Source organism: Dicentrarchus labrax, unplaced genomic scaffold (assembly GCF_905237075.1).
Source record: "Dicentrarchus labrax unplaced genomic scaffold, dlabrax2021, whole genome shotgun sequence".
NCBI classification, from domain to species: Eukaryota; Metazoa; Chordata; class Actinopteri; family Moronidae; genus Dicentrarchus; species Dicentrarchus labrax.
This window is the reverse complement of record NW_026136723.1, coordinates 20,940,253-20,960,450: the sequence shown is the minus strand read 5'-3', so window position 1 is coordinate 20,960,450 and position 20,198 is coordinate 20,940,253. Positions and strand designations below refer to the sequence as shown.

The window sequence follows — 20,198 nt, the reverse complement described above, 5'->3', positions numbered from 1 at the left end:
CCCATGAATTTTGGATAAAAGTAAGGGAAGGTTGTTTTTTTTTTATTTTACAGTTAACTTTCAACTCTCAGCCATGCAAAAAAAACCAAACAACATTAATTGTCTTGCACATCAACAAGTAAAGAAAATCATATGTGTGACCTGAAGTACCCTCCATGCTCTTTCTTTTGTACATACATTTCTCTGCAGCCTTTGAGTCAGAGCTTTGATTCTCTGCCTGAACCCAAAATACCTGCCTTAGGTCAGGCGAGGACAGGATTTATATATATATATTTTTTATTCATAACGCATGCAATTGTAATTAATGAGTGAGTTTGTAATGTAATAGTTTTGTTAATTTACACTAAATCAGACACAATGTAGTTTACTTCAGCTTGCAATAAACTAGTTAAATTATTCTAAGTTTAAGGGTTGATTTTTTTTTTTTTGGGTGCCTGATCAAAAAGCTCTAATTCGATCAAGTTTTTCTTTGCTTGCCCAAACATAAAGTTAAAGTTTGCAAAGCATCTTTCACCTTCACTCCTCATTATGTTAATCCCTAATTATGACACCTCTCACTGGCACATGCCAACGACAGCGGATAAATTACCATTTCCAGTTAAAACAACCCCCCCCATTAGCGAACAGACACCACTCTATAATCTGTCATTTCACTGGATGTCTCACCCTGATAAAAACAAAATAAGAGTCGCGTTTTTTTTTTTTTCCTCCTTACCGTAAAAGTCCCAAACGGCTTCCATCTCACAAAATCACCCAGTAGCCGTTGACGGCTCTTTAGGTGACGGATCGAGTCCCGACTATTACAATTTTCTTTTCCCCCCCTTTTTTTAATTTATTTTTTTGAAAAACAAAAACAAAAACAAAAAAATAAAACAAACAAGAAAAAAGGAGCGCAAGTAAGACGAATACCTTCTTTTATCCCAAAATACAGCACTCGTTTCTAAAACACCGTCTGCGGTTCGAGTATGCGGGAGGATAACGTTGCTTAGCTAGCTGGGTCACTCGCTTAGAAAGCTAACGCGATAGCAGCGAAGCTAACCTCATTCTGCGATACAACCTCGAGACAAGTCGGGACAAGACCAGGTCAGTGTCCGGAAACATCGTGCCTGTTTTCTGCAAACACCAGTTTAGTTGTTATTGTATGGAGCAGGGGGGATTGTCGGCATATCACCGCTGGACACGGAAGTTGGTTTCCCCGGAGAAGATGTTTTTTTTTGTGAAGGGGCAAGTCTTTATGTTTTTGGAAAAGAGGCACAGTGCCTTGGTTGTTGTTGCTAGCTGGCTAGCTACGGTGGAGCTCGGTAGCCTAGCTTCGCTAAGTTGGTAGCCAGGGTTTGCCACATGATAAAGATGGAGTGTAATAGTTTTTTTTTTTGTGGATAGACCACACACATACACATATGTATTAGTTTTTAAAGTTATAACGAGTGCCAGATTGGCGTGTTGTTTTGAATGTGTCATAACGTTTGGCTTGCTAACGAGCTAAGCTAATGTTAGCGGATCAACGTTAGCGCAGGTTGGACTACACCGGGAAGCTTTAGCTACTACACTTTATGATACACTGGTGGTAGTGTAACAGATCGATATATTGATGTGTTTTTTGCCTTTATTATCAGAGCTTTTTTTTTTTAAATATGAGCGTGTATAGTCAGTTTTACTTCGCTACAGCTAACAGTTAATGCTACACAGCCGGTTAATATGCACCGGGCCTGTCTCCACCGCCATTTTGTTTTGTTCTCCGTATAAAATCTCTTTTTTTTTTTTTTTTTTTGGTTGTTTGTCCTGCGTTGTCCTGTGCCTCCAGCGAACGGCAGATATGCAACATCGTTTTAATGAAAACACCCAGCTGCGGTGTCAGTGTGCGGGGGGGGTCAGCTCCACGGTGTCGAAGAGCGATAAAAGCTAATGTTACCGCAAGGTGTTGAAAATTCATTATGAAACATCAACGCAGTCCCCCTCCCAACGCGATCCCTCAGGCCCCGTGTTTAGCCTGTTAACGTTACCTACCACTACAATACAGTTATCCTAAGCATCGGAAGCTTCACTAGTTTTTGTGGTTTGTACATTTGATGTTTATTATTACTGCTGCTGTCGACGCCACCAGTTTATTTTTGCCCAAAAGTGAACGTGTAGCAACAATAATGTGGTTAGTGCCTATCGTTAGCTTTTAGCTTCACAAGGCCCCTTTTGTGGTGTACGTTGCTGCAGTTATGGCTTGGTAGTGTAGCTGCTGGCCCCCGTTAATCCCCCCCATACAACATGTAGTTGACCAGCCATCCCACGACCTAATTTTCTAATCTCATCTGGCTGTTTGAGGCTCGGTGCAATGCCGCTGCTCTGTAGTCATTCTGCGAAACCGCTTGTTGTTTCGTTTATTTGTTTTCTTTCTTTAGTGGTGTGTGTATTGCAGACATCGTGCGTTTTGTCATTATTAGGATTGTCAGTGCGCAGTATTGGGGGGTTTATATTTGAGTACCTTTAAACCTGTTTGTTTTTTAAGCGTTATTTTGATTGTGGCTTCACATTCATCCCTGTTTTGAATCTGTTGGTTTGGCTAAATATAGTTACACCTCTGTAGTTTAATATATTGCTGGTATGAGCCTTGTTGCATTCAGGTATACTGAAGACTGATGGAGCTGTCATGTCTTGGGATTTGGGGATGGGACTATATACAATATTATAGTGATTAAAAAACTCTTAACAATTTGCACATAGATTTGTTATGGCGAATTTGCTTTAATGGGATAATCACAGGCTGTGTGGGAAAATGTGAGAGAACTTGGAAATTTAGAGGCTAGTTTTCCAGGAGTGGAAATTGATTAAAATGACCCCAAATTCTGGGAAAATTTTCTGTTGTCCTGAGTGTTACGCAAAAATACTATCAAAATATTTGATAGTATTTTTGCCTAACACTGGCCTACATAAACCTGAGTGTGTATTTAGTTTTAAACTTGACTGTTGGTAGCATAATCTGGATTTAAATGTGTAAATATTAAGCTTATACTGGTAAATTATATGCAAATCCTGTCCTGTATTGTCAAAAATAACTCTAGAAATGTCCTGGTCCCTGGATTTCTTAAAAAGAGCGGGAATCCTGTCACAAAAAAAGTTAAACCGAATGTGTGGAAATGGTAGAGTCCAAAATAAAGAACAGGGAGATGAGGCCTATCTGTGATGTAATACTAATACTAATGTGTTTCTAAACCAAATGTAAGGTAAAGTGATTTTAGTAATATAATAAGTATATTTTTATTATCATGATAACGTGCATCACAATTATTTTGGCCTAGATAATCATGACATGAAATTTTCTTATCGTCCCATGTCTGTACTGAAGGCTGATGGGCCTGTCGTGGGAGTCTATTATTTAACCATTCAGTTACTGAAATATACACTTGCCACTATTATACAGAACAATATAGGCTCTTTGTTAGCCTAGCTGTTGATTGAAGTCTTTGTTTAGCTCTTAAATTGTTCTTCTGGTCATGGACCATTTGGATTGGCTCACATCATTTCACCACCATATTCAAAGCAAGTGAATGGAGTAATGTTATGTGTAGCATAATAATCTTAAGAGAATCAAATGCTCTCTGTAATTGTTCCTAATAGGAGTTGGGTGGAGTGGGGGCAGCAGTTTAACCTGCTGGATACAGTCAAATTATTCTCACTTGGACAGATGTCAGTGCAGTGTGTTTTATTGATGTGCAGTAAAATGAGTTCAAGCTAAAGGCCTGTCAGTTGCCATGGAGCCAACCCTTTCTCAAGGCAAGGCATAGAAGAATATAATTTATAATGTGTTGCCATAGAAACCATGTTTCAGCTTTTTTCCCCCTCTCTTTTGTACAGTGTTTCCTGTGATGAGGTGTTTAGTCATGTATTGTTTTAAGTCGGTTCACATTAAACTGTCTTTGTGCTGGAATAATGGTGAATCTGCCTTAGCATAATATACCTTTTTTTTTTTTTTTTTATAAAAAAGGATACCCAAGTTATCCCAGTACTGAACAACCTGCCCACCTCCCAAAAGCTGGGGCAGAAACAGAATTTATTAAGTGGAAAGCTGCACAGATGTTGGTGCAACTGCCACAATAACCCCTTACACACCAAACTAAGGCTTCGTTCCCACAGGGTTTGGTTTTTTTTTACTCATCTGTGACTCAGATCTGTCTTTTTTATGACTGTGTGAACAGCGCAAATCACATGAGAAATTGTCTTTTCAGTTGGGATTTGGGCCACTTTCCTATGTGGTCCAAGTCCGATACAATTTATGATATCTTTGCAATCTGACCTCAGTGTGAACAGGTCACTCTAGATGGACATTTGTCATGCACTTCAGAACCGTGACCTGTTCACGTTATTTGTTTGGTCTGGTCCGTATCAGATTCCAGTGTGAACAGTCAAACGCGGAAAAAAAAAATCTCCAAATACCAAAATTGCCTTTAGGTAGTTTTGGACTGGGCCTAGCAGAACCCTTGTGTTTTGGTATATATAGTTTCAGTTGTTTCGTTGTTATTGTGGATCATGCACCTTCGTCTCTGTGGTGCAAATAAATAAATGTGCCCGTCCATGTGACAGAGCCCTGTGGAAAAGCCTGCTGTAGGCAACCTTTAAATAAAGGCACAACAACACATCTGACTTGCAACACATTACATTCATTTGAACCTTTGCTGATATTTTGTCATAACCATGTGATGCTGTACCAAATATTTTATATATATTTTTTGATATATGGATTGGTTGATTTAAAACATGCATATCTAATATTTTCTGTCAAAAATACATGATGAAACGTTATTTAAACCTAGAGATACTAGGCCAGCAAAAATGTCTTTCCTAAACTGGCAAATATTGCATACTACACTTGGTCTTTAAAATATCCTAAAATAAGTTTATTGGTAATGTTTTAAATATCCTGCCAATAAATTGTAGCTTTTATTCTTCCATTTAACTTGTAAATGTGCACAATGTATAGAAACAGCAAACTGCCTATGTAAGAGAAATGTAAAAAACAAAAAACAGTGTTATGTATTGCCCAGGGTGGGATATTAACATTTTAAAAATGTTAACATGTACCAGTCGCTGACTGATAAATCTTTCATTCACCAGCCATTCAATAGTAAATCATTATTTTGTGTCTGAAATCTACCAGCCACTATTTTACAGCTATTTAGCTGGTGGCTAATACTGATTTCCCACCCTATATGTCTCTCATTGGGTTGTGGATGGATTATTTGTTGAAATGGATCTGTTCGTCAGAAAAGCTTCAAAGAAAAGAGTTGGTATGTCTGTGAAAAGAAAGGCTGCCACACCTGAGTATTAGCAGGAAAGTATAAACACATTGACTGTGACGTATTATGAATGATTGTGTTGCAGTATATCGTATTTCACAGAGCTGCCTGTGCTGTGATGCTGGTGTTTTAATGGGTAACATATTTTCGACACTGTTCTACTCGAAGTTACTCGAAGTGCTTAATCATCCAGCATCCACTGCTGTCAAATCCCTTATTTGAAAGTGTAAAGCCACAGCACTATGTTTCGATTATTTTGAAGTGTGAGACAGTTTCTTTTTTGCTAGTCGTTTTTAAGGTACGCTTGTACAATCAGCACTTTTTTACTCAAACTTTCTATGCCTATCTGGTGTTAAATCTCTCCCTCTCTCTCTCTCCACCAGTCTCAGGGCTCACCATACTCAATGAGCGGACAGCGCAATGTCAGAGCGCTCTGGGCAAACTGCAAAGGGGAAGGAAGGCAAAACCAAGTATGCGTCTCTCAACCTGTTTGATACATACAAAGGAAAGAGCCTTGAAACACAAAAGCCTGTTGGTGAGTATCATGGTTCTCTCATTGTCACAACATACATCCAGTGTAATAGATTGACCTTTCTTGTCTTTCTACCCGGGCTATTAATTTTCTAATTCTGCCAGACAGTTTTGTTACACGACGTAAGGATGTAAGATTTGTTTTGTAATTGATCCGATCTTGCATAAAGAAACAGATCTGATACGTCACAGTTTGATTTACCCGTTGGTGTTGTGATTAAAGGTGCCTGGCTGTGCTGTTTTGTCTCTCAACTCCAAGTACCGCAACTTTGATGCATTAGCCTACTGTCTCCCTAATAGCTCTTGTCCTGATTTCCAATGCAGGAAGTGGATGATAGGATGCATCTCTCAACTGCCTGCCAGCCTGTTAATATTATTCAGGGATATTTACTACCCTTTTTATAGGCCTGTACATCTGTCTCTGAGTGGGGAAACAAATGTATATTAGGATGTGTCATGACTGTAGCCACATAGAAAGAAATTATCCTTTGCCTGGAGGGTGACTGGTTCCAGAGCCTTGGTATGTCAGCTGAGCCTTGGAGCCACCGAGCCTGACCTGAGACAGAGGCTTACTTGTGGACACTGTTTGACTTCTGTGCTGAGTCCCCAGTCTATGTTTTATTCAGAAGCTCCCCACTAGATCTAAGCAGCTGCCCCTGTTTCCAAACTACAGACATCCCCCTCCTACATAGCGAAACCGTGCACTGCTGTGGTTTCTCAGAGCCTAAAGGAAATAAATGAGGGATTGATATTCAGCATAGCTTCACTTTTCAGAATCGGAAGGCTTTTCCATGCTTCTGTGAGCATCAATATCCTAGTACTTCTCCATAAACTGTAATTGAAGTGGGTTTGCTGAAGGTTTTTAATAACATCTAGAAGCTTTTTTTCCTAATCCATATTCATCAGAATCATCTGACTGAAACTACCAAACCTCTAGCTTCAGCATCCTAATTGTGTATTCAGCAAAGTAAGCAGCAAACGCCATCCCTGTCATCAGTCTTTTGCTTGCGCCCTGTAGATTTAATTGGTGTCAGGTTTCAGTGGTCCATCTGTGCTAATGACCTCTTTCTCTTCCCCATATCAGTTCCCCCCCGCCATGGCCTGCAGTCTCTTGGTAAAGTTGCCTCCGCACGGCGTATGCCACCCCCTGCCAACCTGCCCAGTCTGAAGGCGGAGAACAAAGGCAACGATCCCAACGTCTCGCTCGTTCCCAAAGACGGCACAGGATGGGCAAGCAAACAGGAACAAGCAGACCCAAAGAGGTAAGTAACCCCTTCTTTTTTCCACTCATTTATCACACCAATTTTAGTTAGACTTTTAGTTGTTAAAGTTACATTAAACAGAAAGAAAGTCACTTATTTTCAATTGATGAGGCTCTTGTCTAGCATCTTCCTTGTAAATGACTTTTCTTTTAAATTTCTCTTAGTACCGATGCATTGTCAGCACCGCAGCCGGAATCGCAGCAGCCTGTGGCTTCACCGACACCTGCCCCGACCCGCCCGAGAACCCCGCCAGCTTCAGAGGTACTGACAGTCACAAAAGTTATGCTCTTAGTAAATGTGCATGGAGATTTATAGCAGCCATAGCTGACGTGTAATATGGTTCTCTTTTCCAGGCTCAGGCCCCAGCTTCAACCCAGGCCGTAGGGGCAAGGTCCTGGGCACAGGCCAGTGTTACACATGGAACACAAGGGGATGGTAAGTCTTCCTATTTGTATCTCTCATACATTTCTCTGGAATAAACTTTCAGCTGAGCCCCTTTCTTAAAAAAAACAAAAACATTCTTCTCTCGTCTTCCCTTTGTGCAGGTGGAAAGGGATCAAACCAACCGTCGCCATTCTCTCGCGAGGAATTTCCCACCCTGCAGGCGGCTGGCGACCAGGACAAAGCTGGCAAAGAACAGGGCACTGCAGATCAGTGGTATGGGCCCGGACCAAGCCTCCGCCCCCAGAGTGAGTAATGTTCACTTAACCTTCAATAATTAATTAATAAGTCATTTAATTAAGGTAGTTGAAGGTGAGAAGACTTCTCTCAAGAGATTGAGTGCTTTTTGTAGTACAGTATTTATTATGTTACAGACTTCAGATCTTGGCTAGTGGTTCAGTTGATAACAAAGGGCATAATGATGAATGAGAAAGTACATAATGTGTGTTTATTATTGTTTTCTTTATGCTTTGGTTGGTGTTGCTATCTGCTTGCCAACACCAAATTTAATTAGGCAAAATAAAAAAATGGTTTCCCATTTCACTTAAAATTATATGAAAAGGCTTTAATATCAATCCATTGTGAAATACTGCAGACATGGATCTTTTGTTGAAAGGATGTGTATTTCCAAAGTAATGGCTTTGTATGTCTGGTCTTATTCCATTAAAGCTCATAAACCATACTGACCACTGTGTCCTCTCTTGTGTCCTCAGACGTTACAAGTTGGCGGGACGGTGGGGGCCGAGCCCTGGCGCCCACCCTGTCTGGGGAGGGGGCAGTGGAGGGTGGCGCTGGCGGGGCTCTGGTGATGGATGGGGCAGCTGGGGTCCCCCCTCCAAACTCTCAGTCCCACGGGCCACCTAGGAACCCTCCCGCAGGCAGCCCCGCCTTGCCCCTGCCCCAGCCCCCCGTGGGGCCTGGGTTCCCCCAATACCGAGGGATCATGCCTCCCTTCGTAAGTTTTTCTTTCTTTTCTTTTCATTTGATCTGAGGCAAATATTTTACTGTTTATTTTCTGCTATTATATGTTGTGCATTGTGCATTTTCAGGGCCCATTTAAGTTAGTGGTCGACCAATATCGGTCTTTTCACTTGCCAATGCCTAAAGACATATTTTGTCAAATGGGGCTTATGAGCGCAGACATTATCCACAGCCAAGTATCTCAAAATGCCTGATAATATTCCCGGTTAATCTGTCTGTCACTAATTTAAATGTTGTAACATTTGTGTGCAGAATTACCCAGTGCAACATTTTTTTTTTATTTGACTGTGCTTTTTGTATAAATTAAAGACAACCACAGCTACTCTTAAGACAGCACTCCTAATTATAAAGAATTTGTATCTGATCTATATCTTTTCTGTTTTTAGATGTATCCTCCCTACCTGCCCTTCCCGGCTCCCTATGGCCCTCAGGGGCCCTACAGGTACCCAGCACCTGGGGAAGGGCCTGTTCCAAGGTATGTTCCGTGTCAAAATCCCTTGTAAAGCTGGTATTGTCTTACTTTATTCACCTGTGAAAAAATGTGAGTAGGCAGAAAACTCACATTTTTATATCTTCAACATATCTCTTACAACGCACTTACTCCCCTCTTTCAGGTTCTCTCGTGGGCAGGGTGGTCCTGACCACAGGCCTCAGGGTGGCCCACGAGATGCAGGTGGAGAGGTGGTGAAGCGACCCTCTATCCTAAAGCAGGATGACCTGAAGGAGCTAGACGAGCTGGACCACGACGGAGATGAGGGCTGGGCAGGTAAAAAAATTACTGATATATTACTAACATGTAAATAGGGGTTGCTTATGAAGAACCTGTTCTGGTTTGGAACACAATCAAAATGTATAAAAAACAGTGGTCTTTGGAAAGTTACAAATGTGTCATAATAAAAGCTCTGGACAACAAATCTAGCATCACAAAGAAAAATATAGAAATGGGATGTTTGTTTTTCAATATATGTGCCATTTTAGATGGAGCAAAAATTGTATTCCTACTTGTGATTAATTTTCAATTAATTCAGAGTACAGCTATAGTGAACTAGCACTGCAGAGGCTTTCATTTTTGTTCTTGTACATGGGAAGGTCCAGCCCTATTAAGTTTTGACATTACAGTATCCCAAAGTATTGCATGTCATGCTGCTAAATGATTAAGGAGGCACCGGTGTGGTAGTGGGTGAGATTGATGCTATCTAACATTGAAGATGTTTCTGCATATCATATTTCCTGCTGATCCAAGCAAAGGTGTTCCAGTCACTACAATCAGCTCAGAGGAGGAAAGTGATTATCAAAGTGAAGGATGATGATGAATAACATGCAAACGCACTGAATGGGTGGTCTGGTACAAACATGGTGCTGATGTTTTCTTTTGGTTTTTGTTTTAACAGGGGCTCATGAGGAGATTGATTACTCTGCCAAGTTGAAGTTTAGTGATGATGAAGGAGAGGAAGAGGGGGAAGAGGAGAGAACCGAGAGCAACAATGACTCGCGGTATGTGACGAAGTACATTCAATGTGTGATAACTTCAAATTATGTTAAAGTTTAGAATATAACTATACTATACACGGTATACTACAATTTGTTTAAAACAACGTGCATGTTTTTCTTCTGTCCTCAGTGAGCAGCAGAGGTCCCCGGATGCCCCCCCTGCAACCTCTCGCTCTCGAGCCTCGGACAGCGGCGGAGACACCCGCCACACCCCTCCCTCTAATGCTGACAATGGCCCCCAACCCCCCTCCAGCAAGCCAGGATGGGCCGAGGAGGGAGGCAGTGGCTGGAACGGCCAGGGAACACCACCCAACTACCAGGTAGAGTGCTAAACAGCAGTAGCAAGGTGTTGCTACAACGGCCATACTCCAGCTGTGGAAAAGTCCAAATTTACAACACAAGACTTATTTGTGGGCAGAGTGCGTGTGTGTGTTTGTCAGTGTAGATAATTGTGGTAGAGCATGGCTAACTGTGTCTGCCTGTATACAGGGGCGCAGGCCTGGATTGGGTGGTCCCCGGGAGCAGCCCTCCCCCCCACCTGGGCCGCTCCTTGGACAAGGGCCATACTCCTTTTACCGCCAGGTAGACATCCGGACAGGGCCTCCATAGACAAATCATTTCTATCATTATCTCATCCACCGCCCACAGGTCTTATGGATAAGTCATCTTTAGTTTTTTAGTTCGCTTTTTGTCTCTTTGAGTTTTATTACAGTCGATGTAATCATTCGTGAAACATTTTTCTCAACAAGATTGCAGTGATGTCATCCAGAGAGCTGAAATCTGCATAATAGAGCATCATATATGTTCTAATTGTTCAGGACCGGCCTCTCAACCAGGGTGCCTCTGTGGGCCCAGGGAAACCTGTCCCCACCCAGCATCCGCCAGCAGCAGGAGGGCCTACTCCTCCTCCCCAGCCAGGCCTGCTGGTCCATGGGGCCCAGGGTGATGATGAGGATGAGACTTGGCGTCAGCGCAGGAAGCAGTCCTCCACCGAGATCTCTGCTGCTGTGGAGAGAGCCCGTCGCCGCCGTGAGGAGGAAGAACGTAGGATGGAGGAGGAGAGACGTGCAGCCTGCGCAGAAAAGCTAAAGAGGCTGGATGAGAAGCAGCAACAGCAGCAGGGCAGCAACATAGGAGGTGGTGGTAGCAGCAGTAAAACTCCCAGCCTTGATGGAAACTCTACAGCTGCCACAGCAGGGAGCCCTAGTCCATCTATTTCAGCCTCATCTCCCAACATCAGCCAGCCCCCATCACCGTGTGTTGACCCTGAGGAGCCTCCAGTTCTGGTTGTCCCACCAGGGACCAGTCCTGGAGTCAGTGACCGACAGCGAGCTAGCAGCAACAGCAGCTATGACTCGGGTGCAGGTGAGTTTCACATATATCAAGTACACATGATCACTAAGGACTGTTATGTAACATTTGGAGCACTAATGTGTGATTGGGTTTTTTTCCACACATGGTGTGTTTGATTGGGCAGTTCAAATAAAGCTTCCACCTCCTGATTATGGCCCTTGATTCAAGCGTGCAACCTACTTTCCTGTTTCAGAAGCCCAACAGTGTCCCCAGCCTGCTGTACCACAGCCACAGCCGCCCACAGTGGATGTACCTTTACCAGGAGAAAATAAGGAAGAGACCATGGGCAGTGCTCACATTCGTGCAGGAAGTGGAGGTGAAAGAGTCGACCCAGTGAAGATTGAGAATATCGGAGGGGGAGCAGGTCGTCAAGCCGGTGGTCCTCCTGGCCAGGGTTACTCAAAATACCAGAAGTCTCTTCCACCTCGATTTCAGAGGCAGCAGCAGGTTAGTATTTGTACTTGTTTGTTGTCTCAAGTACATGTATTGCTTGAATGGTTGTTGCATTCTACAAAGACAAAAATAACTGCCAGATTTTCCAAAGAGAATTATGTTTTTGGCAACCTATACTGGCCTATACAGATATGTGTAATATTTCTGTTCTTAAACATCCTGTGCTATTTTTTCTGTTTCACATTTATTCTTCTTCAGGAGCAGCTCCTAAAGCAGCAGCAGCAGTGGCAGCAGCAACAACAACAGCAGCAGCACAGCCAGGCCTCGCAAAGCCAGCTATCCCCCCAGCCCCAGGCTCCACAGGGTCCTTCACCAGGTTCAACACCCCAACCGGGGCCTGGACCTAAGCAGGGTGGACCACTGTACCAACCCAGCAATATGGTTCGACCCCCACCCCTGCCAATGAATTTTGACCCACGCTGGATGATGATGCCCTACATGGACCCTCGTATGATGCAGGGCCGTCCTACACCCATGGATTACTATTCAGCTGCTGGCATGCACCCGTCAGGTGAGTGGCTGTGACATTATTAGTGAGATCAGTCACTGTCATCATTCATCAAATAATCCAGTACTGCCATGTTTCAGAATATAGTTCAGATGTTGATGTATGCCAGAGCAGCGATATTTATTTTATTTTTTTGATTCTTCACTGCCACAGGACTTATTGGGCGTGAGCGGTCTGATTCTGGAGGATCTGGTTCAGACCCCTTTGACAGGCAGCAACAGCATCCAGGGCACCCTCACCGTGGGACCCCCCCTATGGATCCTAAGCTTGCCTGGGGGCCAGAGGTATTTCCTGGCGGAGGGGAGGGCCGTGGGCTAGCATCCCCCCACAGGCAGAAGCAGGTTTTGGAGGATGATGACGGGGCCAAAGGACCCAGGTATGAATACACAAATCAGTCAGATTTAAGTTGGTATCATAGTTAAGGTGAATAAAATAACTGGAACCTCAACTCAGCATAGTTATGCTGTAAAGTTTTACATTCTCTTGTCTATGTTTTCCTGACTTAAAGTCTTTACTGCAATTTCTATTATATGTACTGAGAATAATGTTTTACATTTTTAAAGGTAGTATTTGTTTTTTGGGCTGTTTAATTGGATTGCTTTCAAATATGTGTTCAACCTCTATATAGTGTATATGCTCCTAATACTCAAATTGCATGGGGAAAAAGTTTGTTTTGTAATACAGGTGAAATTACCCTTTAAATTTAATAGTTTTAGTATTTTGTGTTTTTCTTACAGGAGCGACACTCCTCCACACCGCATGCGAGAAGGTGGATTGGGACCCATCCAGCAACCCAACCCCAGCTCTGGGTCATCCAATCAGACTCCACCTCCAGTTGGCAGTCAAGTTGCGGCCCAGGGAGGCAGCCACCACCCTCATCACTACATGAGTGGGCGGGGCAACTATAGCAACTTCCCTGACCAGGGTGGGAGGATGCTTCCCCACCAGCAGCAGCAACAGCAGAGGGCGGGTGAGAGGGGAAACCAGCCGCATAGTTTCACCCACCAGGATGAAGGGCCTCCCCGAGGATCTCAGCAGGGCCAGATATGGGGTGCCCCACACCCTCACTACGATCGCAATGGTCGAGCCGATCACCCCGCTGTTGAGAACAACTCCCATCTCCACCACCATCACAGCCACCACCCTCAGCAGACTCACTTCCCTCTCCACCCCCATAAGCCAGAGAACAGCCGTGACAGGGTAATTGAGGCCCCTGCTAAGAAGACAGACTCTTCTCCCCCAATCCACCAACCTTCCATCTCATCTTCTTGCTCTTCCTCCTCCTCCTCTTCTGCTAGAGAAGATGGGAATGTCAAAGTTGCCCTGCATCATCACCCAGCCCAGAGAGAAAGTGAAGCTGGTATCGGGCACAGTCTTGGTGAAAGAGGCAACAGTGGCAGTGCCGGCAGTAGCAGTCATGTGAAACAGGAGAAAACCGGCCCGGCGTATGCTCCTCATTCCACCATGACCTCTAGCCCACCTCCCTCTCAACATGGCAGTCATTCTCAGCCTCAGCAGCAGCAGCAGCAGCAGCAGCATCCCCATCCTAAATCAAACCAAAGAGGGGGACGGGAGCACAAGACAGAGACCCAGTGGGGCCCACGGCCTGGCAGCAGCAACACAGGTGGGGGGTCCTCTCATGGTAGAAGGGCCAACAATGCAGGAGGTGGGAACAACTCCCGTGGAGGGGAGGACTCCAACACTCCAATGGACCACAAACCCTCCAACCAGACAGGAGGCAGCAATGCCAACAAGAGGGCTGGCCCCATAAAGAAGCCAGTGCTGAAGGAGATGAAGAGAGACGGAGGGGATGTTGATGGAGGAGAAAAAACAAGCGTAGGCTTTGGGAAAGACAAAGAGCAAGATGGCGGTCAACCCACTTCCATGAAGCAGGATGCCTCCTCCATCTCCCAGAATACATCAGCTCCATCTAAAGAAGAGTCAGCCCAGTCAGCCAAACCCAGGAATGGAGGAAAAGAACGATCCTCAGGAGGAGGTGGGGGAGGGTCTGGTAGAGGGCCCAAAGATGTAGACACCACTTCTTCAGGATTTTCAGGGTCCTCCAGAAGGGACAGGGACCGCTCCTTTGAGAGAGGAGGCAACGCCTCCCACCATCATGGAGTCCCTGCCAAAGGCAGTAGAGCCAGCCGCGGACGAGGGGGTGAGTTCTTCGGCCGTGGTCGTGGTTACCGTGGCACCTATACGGCTGCTGCTGGGCCCAGTGGTGGAAATCGGGGCAGAATGGGCGGCAGGAGCGGCAGAGACTACCGCTCATCTGTTGCCGGTGGCCACCACCATGAGTCCAAGGGCGAGGGGGGAAGTGGCAGGCACGCTCAAGATCGGTCCCAGCATAACCCAGCCAGGGCCAGGAACCGAAGTGAAACCCGCAGTGAGGGATCAGAGTATGAGGAAATCCCCAAGAGAAGGAGGGAGAGGGGTTCAGAGACTGGCAGTGAGAGTGGTGCAAGTGACCTCGGTCACTCAGACAAGGATGACAACCAGAAACCCAACACCAAGAATGGCTCTGATCATGCCAACGCCACTGGCAGCGGCACCATGTCATCTGCACCACCCAGAGGTTCCCAGGCCCGGGTCTTTACCCCTAGGGGTGTGCCCTCTCGGAGGGGCAGGGGTGGAGGTAGTGGAGGAGGAAACATGTACAGGGGCAGTGGAAATGTTGGAGGAGCACCTGGAGGACACCGGGTTGGACCCAACTCCGCCTCTCACGGTGGGTCCTCCAAGTCATCAGCCTCGGGCCGAAAGCAGCAAGGCCCACCACAAACCTCTGGGCCCAAAGACTTGGGCAGAGGAGGAAATGGAGGAGAGAAGAAAGACAAGATAGCTGATGCTAGTCAAGCTCAAACTCAGGGGTCCAATCCCCCTCAGCCATCTTTGCCTGCTGCAACTCCTGCCCCTCTAGGTTCCACTGAAAATGGAGGAGTTGTGACCCAGCAAGCTCCAACCAACCCACCGTCAAACTCTGGAGGGCCAAATGCGCTCCCTCCTCCCACTAGCCGTGGGTTCCCTCCCAGTGGGTTTGAGCGACCACCTAGACGTCGCCGTCACGGGCGTTCCCAGCATCAGCAGGACAAGCCTCCACGCTTCCGGAGGCTGAAGGAGCGAGAGAATGCCGCACGAATCAACGGCGGAGTGGGGGTCATCGGGGGAGGACGGCCCTCCTCTCCCTCCCTGAATTCAGTTCAGGACAGTAACGGAGCCCCCATCTCTGCTCCCATGACAGGCAATGCCCAAAATGCTAACCACAACACCACAGTAACAACCAACAATAACAGTGGTGGCGGGCATCTTAGCAATGCAAACAGCCACCACCATCACCACTACAACCAGGGCAACGCTGGGCCGACCCACCCCCAGCACCACCACAGCCATGGAGCAAAGTCCCCGGACTTCACCAACCAGAACTCCGATCAAGCCAACGAGGAGTGGGAGACCGCCTCTGAGAGCAGCGACTTCACAGAGTTCAGAGACAGGGAAGGAGGAGGAGGGGGAGGCGGCGGCGGAGGAGGAGGAGGAGGAGGAGGGGGAGGCGGCGGCAAGTCATATTCTTCTCACCATCCACACCACCTGGGAAGGGGAGGAGGTGGCGGCGGAGGTGTGGTCGAGCGTGATATGGCGGGAAAAGAGCCCTCAGCCAATAAAAGAAGCTTCTCAAGCCAGCGACCTGGCATGGAGCGACAGAACCGCAGGGTCAACGCTGGAGGAGGTGGAGGCGGAGGGGGAGGAAGAGGCCCACGAGGCCCGCCTGGTGGTGGCTCCGGCGGACCTGGCAACGGAGGTGGCAACCGCGGGGAGAAGCGTGGCAACTGGCCCTCCCCGAAAAATAGGAAGTGATGGAATAATTCAAAACATTTAAGATGAAACCCCACCGACATTAAAACCACCCTCTTACATCTTAATCCCTTTTTGATAATTATTTCATGGCTTATCTGTTGGCATCCCTAAACATATTAGTGTATTGTACAGTATATGGAGATGGTATTCACATTCACTTTAAGCCCCCCCCCCACGGTCACCTCTTTCCCTTTGCATCAATCTACTATCTACCGTCCGTTATTGTAAATTTCTCCGTTTGTTCCGTCTTGCTCTCCGTTCAGTTGTGCCCCTCCCTCCCTCCCTCCCTCCCTCTCTTTAACCTCCCCTCAAGAATCTCACCCCAGTTGGATTTGACAAGCATGTGGTTCTGCAATGGAGGTGCACGTGGTTTTGACAGAAGACATTCACACAGAGCTCCACACACACTCGCATATACAAGCACAAATATGACATCTTTACAAATACATGGAACACATGCAGTCGTGTGGGTGCAAAAATGAAAATGTGGGATTAAATTGGCAAAAATGTTTGGATTGGGCTAATTTTTATATTTATGTACCTGTGTATATTTCTACCACACTTTGGCCTTGGGTGGTATTCAGTAGTGCAGTTCTGCATTACTTCCCTCGCAAAGGGAAAGAGTGCAGCTTCATCTTTTAATGAGAACAATGTAACATAAGATGTTTTGTTTCTCTGTGTCTTTTTTTTTTGTTTTCGCTGCGTGTCAGTTAAGTTTCAGCCTCTGGGAATTGTTAGGGGTGTGTGTTTTTTCTTCTAAAAAGCAGGTCATTAAAATACCTTTTTACTAAATTCCCCAATTCCTCCTTACGCTGACTTTTTGGTCTCCTGCAAAGTATGTCTCTGATTACTGTGATTCAGACCCATTGAAGTACTGCTGCTCAGTGCTCACCTACACTTGCATTGATTTGTCTTTAATATCAATGTTTCTGCTGCTTGTTCAGATAGATGGTGTGATGATTTTTTTTTCTCCCCCAGTTAGTTGACCTGCTCTGACATTTCATTAGCTATTGGTTGGTCCTTTTTTTTTATTATTATTTTTTAGGAAAGGCTTTTTCAGCCTCATCATAGTATCTTCTTCACCTGCAAAAATCTAAATCAAAGTTTCCCCTGGCTGGACAATAGTTTTATTCTCTCATTCTTGAATTTTGTTTACCCTCTGAAGACTGTATTGATAGCTTGATGGCTTTATTTTAACAACCATCATTTCCTCAGTGACTTCCATTTTATGGAAGGAAAATGTAGGTCATGATGGAATAAAGAAAAACATGTTTCATAAAATTGTTTATGCTTCAATAGGTAATTGAATATGTTCTAATAAGCACTCCTTGTAGTATAACAAAAGTCCATGGTTGCTGTTTTTTTTTCTTGTTTTTTTCTTTTCTTTCTCTTCTTTGTGTTTGTTTTTGGGCAAGTTACTTGTGACACAACAGGACAGGTACTCTGTCTGGGCCCAGAGTACAGGCTGAGTATTGTACTATCATCCCCCCCCCTTCTGTGCTCTTGTGGAGACTCCTCACACCAAGAAGGACTACTACCAAAAGCTCCTTGTCTGAGGAAGTATTTTTCAAAGTGTGTGTTATGGGGATGGCTGTTTCAGTACGTGGTGGCAACCAGTAGCCCACACTAATTGAATTCAGGACAATGCTGAAAGGGTGACAGTCGGGTCCCCTTCTACAGTTCGCACGGTTTCCAAGATTTCACTCGTAAAACAAATAATGGCGACCTGGAGCGTTGAGGAAATATTACACTTGTAAACATAGTTTGTATCATACATAAAAGACATAAAATGGCACACAGCTTGAAAAATGACCGGAGACAACATCCAGTGTGAACTAAATCGATTTTACATCTGCATCAATTCTGTCACTGCTGTAAGTTGGGGTTTGTTTGTTTACTGACAACAGTTTGAAGGTCGTCTCTGGGATGTTACGAGTTGGGCATTTGATGATTTGTGTATGTGCGTGCGTGCTTGTGTGTATGTGTGTGGCATGTGCGCGTTTCCTGGTGTCTGTGTAATAACTCGGGAAGGGGTGGGGACCAGAGGGTTAACATGAATGGCAAGCACTTTCTGCCTTGTTTGCCCACACTTGATTTAACCGATATTATTAAGACAATTCTACTGTTTCTTAAATACATCCACATATATACATCCAGCTGTGTGTATATGTTGTTCATCCAAATGAAGAACATACAGTGGAAAACTTCACCAGGTTATTTTTTTGTGTAATTTAAGCATACATTCTTCAGCAGGCAAGTGAAGTTGGACATATTTTATTTTTCACTGACTTCTTCTAAGCATGTACACACACCCATGGGTGCAGCTTGCCTTGCCTGATACTGGTTTATACATTGATAGCTGTACACTTAACACTGGCTCAAAGAGTCCTTCATCCCTCCTTAACTCTTAATGTTGATGTGCGCATTATTTTATGTACCCATGTTTAAAGAAAACAATAGTGTATTCCAGAAGAAAAAAATACTCAAAGATTGTACTGTGTCCAGCATTACCAAGGTACCTGGAGTGGTTCAAACTGTTTTTAGCATTTATGGTTTTAGTAATGGAACCATAATATACACACATGTATGTATATTGGTATGTATCTAAGTTTTGTCTACCCCAACTTACATTCCCACAAACAAATGTTGCCATTTTTAGTTCAAGGGAGCAATGTACAAGCAGAGAAGTGTCTTATTATAATAAAGTTATACAGAGAAGGCAAAATTAAATAAACTACTTTTGATTTAATGGAAACTGTAATTGCATGTCTCATTCTTCTTATATATGATAAGTGGAACATTCAGTTTCAGGGCACATGTTTCGACAGGGCATAGCAGGAAAATCAGGTTTAATTAATGACAATGGCGGTTTAATGAAATGTAGGTGTGACGCACCTAAATGGAATGCGGCCTTTATTATTACTTAATCGGTGAACAAAACGTTCTTCATGAAAGGAACATACTTTGTCCCAACATTAATTTAAATACAATCCTGCGGACACAGTCATCATTACTTATTATAATGTAAGATTACCACACCACATCAGAAATATTACAAAGTCAACATTTAGTAAAAAGCTAGAAGATGTGGCGAATATAAAGTATGTTTTACATAGTAATATATAGTTTTAGGTATGTTATCTTCACAAAGAAAAGAGATGTATTATCTTCATGAAGTGCTTGTAATATAGTGAAGAGGAACCAAAACTTGTAAATTTTTGGTTTACTATGGTTGAAGAAGTGAAATGAAATCATGATCACAGCCACAAACTAGAGAGCGAGGGCATCCAGAGGAAACACTGATTCCTTTCCATATTTTAGTTCTACAAAAACTGTAGGTTAGGCTGAGATTGAAAGGAAGTTTAAGTTCCCCCCATGTTGAAGCTAATTCTGGCACTGCTGGGTAAAGGATAGAACATCAGGTGCTAAACCAGGGGTCTCAAACTCAAAAATATACAATCTGGCCCACAAGATTATTATTATTTTTAATATTTTTTTCTAGTTGCTCCATATCAGTTCAAACTACCCCTTCATATGCAATTAAAATAAAAAATACAATTCTATTTTAAAGGACCAGTATGTAGCGGTGTAGTTGCAAATTGCACAAAAACATATATTCCTATATTGAGGTGATTATACACTAATGAAAACATAGCCATTCATATTATATTCCATTTCTGCCGATAGATCCTCCTAAATGTTACACACTGGACCTTTAAAAAATGTATATTGTTTGGTGCAAAATAGTGGCAAAGGTCAGAGGTGCCTGCAAATGTATGCAAAGGGTTGATAAGAAGAGAGCAGGTTTTGGGCCTTCATTTAATGATCCTATGAGACGACACTACCAGCGGTGACCCCGAGGCCAATTTGAGTTTGAGACACCTGCTGTAAACCTAGGGGGCGCCAGAGATTCACAGGGGGTCGCGAGGCCTTCTTGATTTTCAGGGGAGTAAGAAAACTTGAAAAATGTACACAGTATGCCTATATGTCAGCATTTCGTCTGGTTACGTGAAAAACAACTACATTTAATAACTGTTTAAA

The 20,198-nt window shown here is 44.3% G+C and overlaps 1 protein-coding gene across 4 annotated transcripts; it reads left to right on the top strand.

Annotated features, from left to right (window-relative positions):
• The first annotated feature begins 750 nt into the window (after positions 1–750).
• prrc2a (proline-rich coiled-coil 2A) lies at positions 751–18,912 on the top strand. 4 transcript variants are annotated; one of them, XM_051391582.1, is made up of 17 exons: positions 931–1,083; positions 5,669–5,820; positions 6,901–7,078; positions 7,243–7,339; positions 7,432–7,513; positions 7,624–7,767; positions 8,233–8,474; positions 8,887–8,975; positions 9,115–9,266; positions 9,892–9,994; positions 10,122–10,311; positions 10,481–10,573; positions 10,810–11,356; positions 11,538–11,791; positions 11,996–12,308; positions 12,459–12,681; positions 13,043–18,912. In XM_051391582.1, exons 2-17 carry the CDS (start codon positions 5,706–5,708, stop codon positions 16,155–16,157), a joined length of 5,937 nt encoding a protein of 1,978 aa, XP_051247542.1. In that variant the 5' UTR covers positions 931–1,083; positions 5,669–5,705; the 3' UTR covers positions 16,158–18,912. The 4 variants fall into 4 exon arrangements, with proteins under 4 accessions (XP_051247540.1, XP_051247542.1, XP_051247539.1 ...); XM_051391580.1 differs by lacking the exons at positions 931–1,083; positions 10,481–10,573 and adding an exon at positions 751–896; XM_051391579.1 differs by lacking the exon at positions 10,481–10,573 and having other exon boundaries at positions 932–1,083.
• The last annotated feature ends 1,286 nt before the right edge of the window (positions 18,913–20,198 follow it).

Coding starts and splice junctions, on each gene's coding strand:
- prrc2a (XM_051391582.1), top strand. CDS start 5,706: ATGTCAGAGCGCTCTGGGCAAACTGCAAAGGGGAAGGAAGGCAAAACC. Junction 7,514..7,623: donor ACATGGAACACAAGGGGATG/GTAAGTCTTCCT, acceptor CCCTTTGTGCAG/GTGGAAAGGGATCAAACCAA. Junction 10,312..10,480: donor GAACACCACCCAACTACCAG/GTAGAGTGCTAA, acceptor GCCTGTATACAG/GGGCGCAGGCCTGGATTGGG.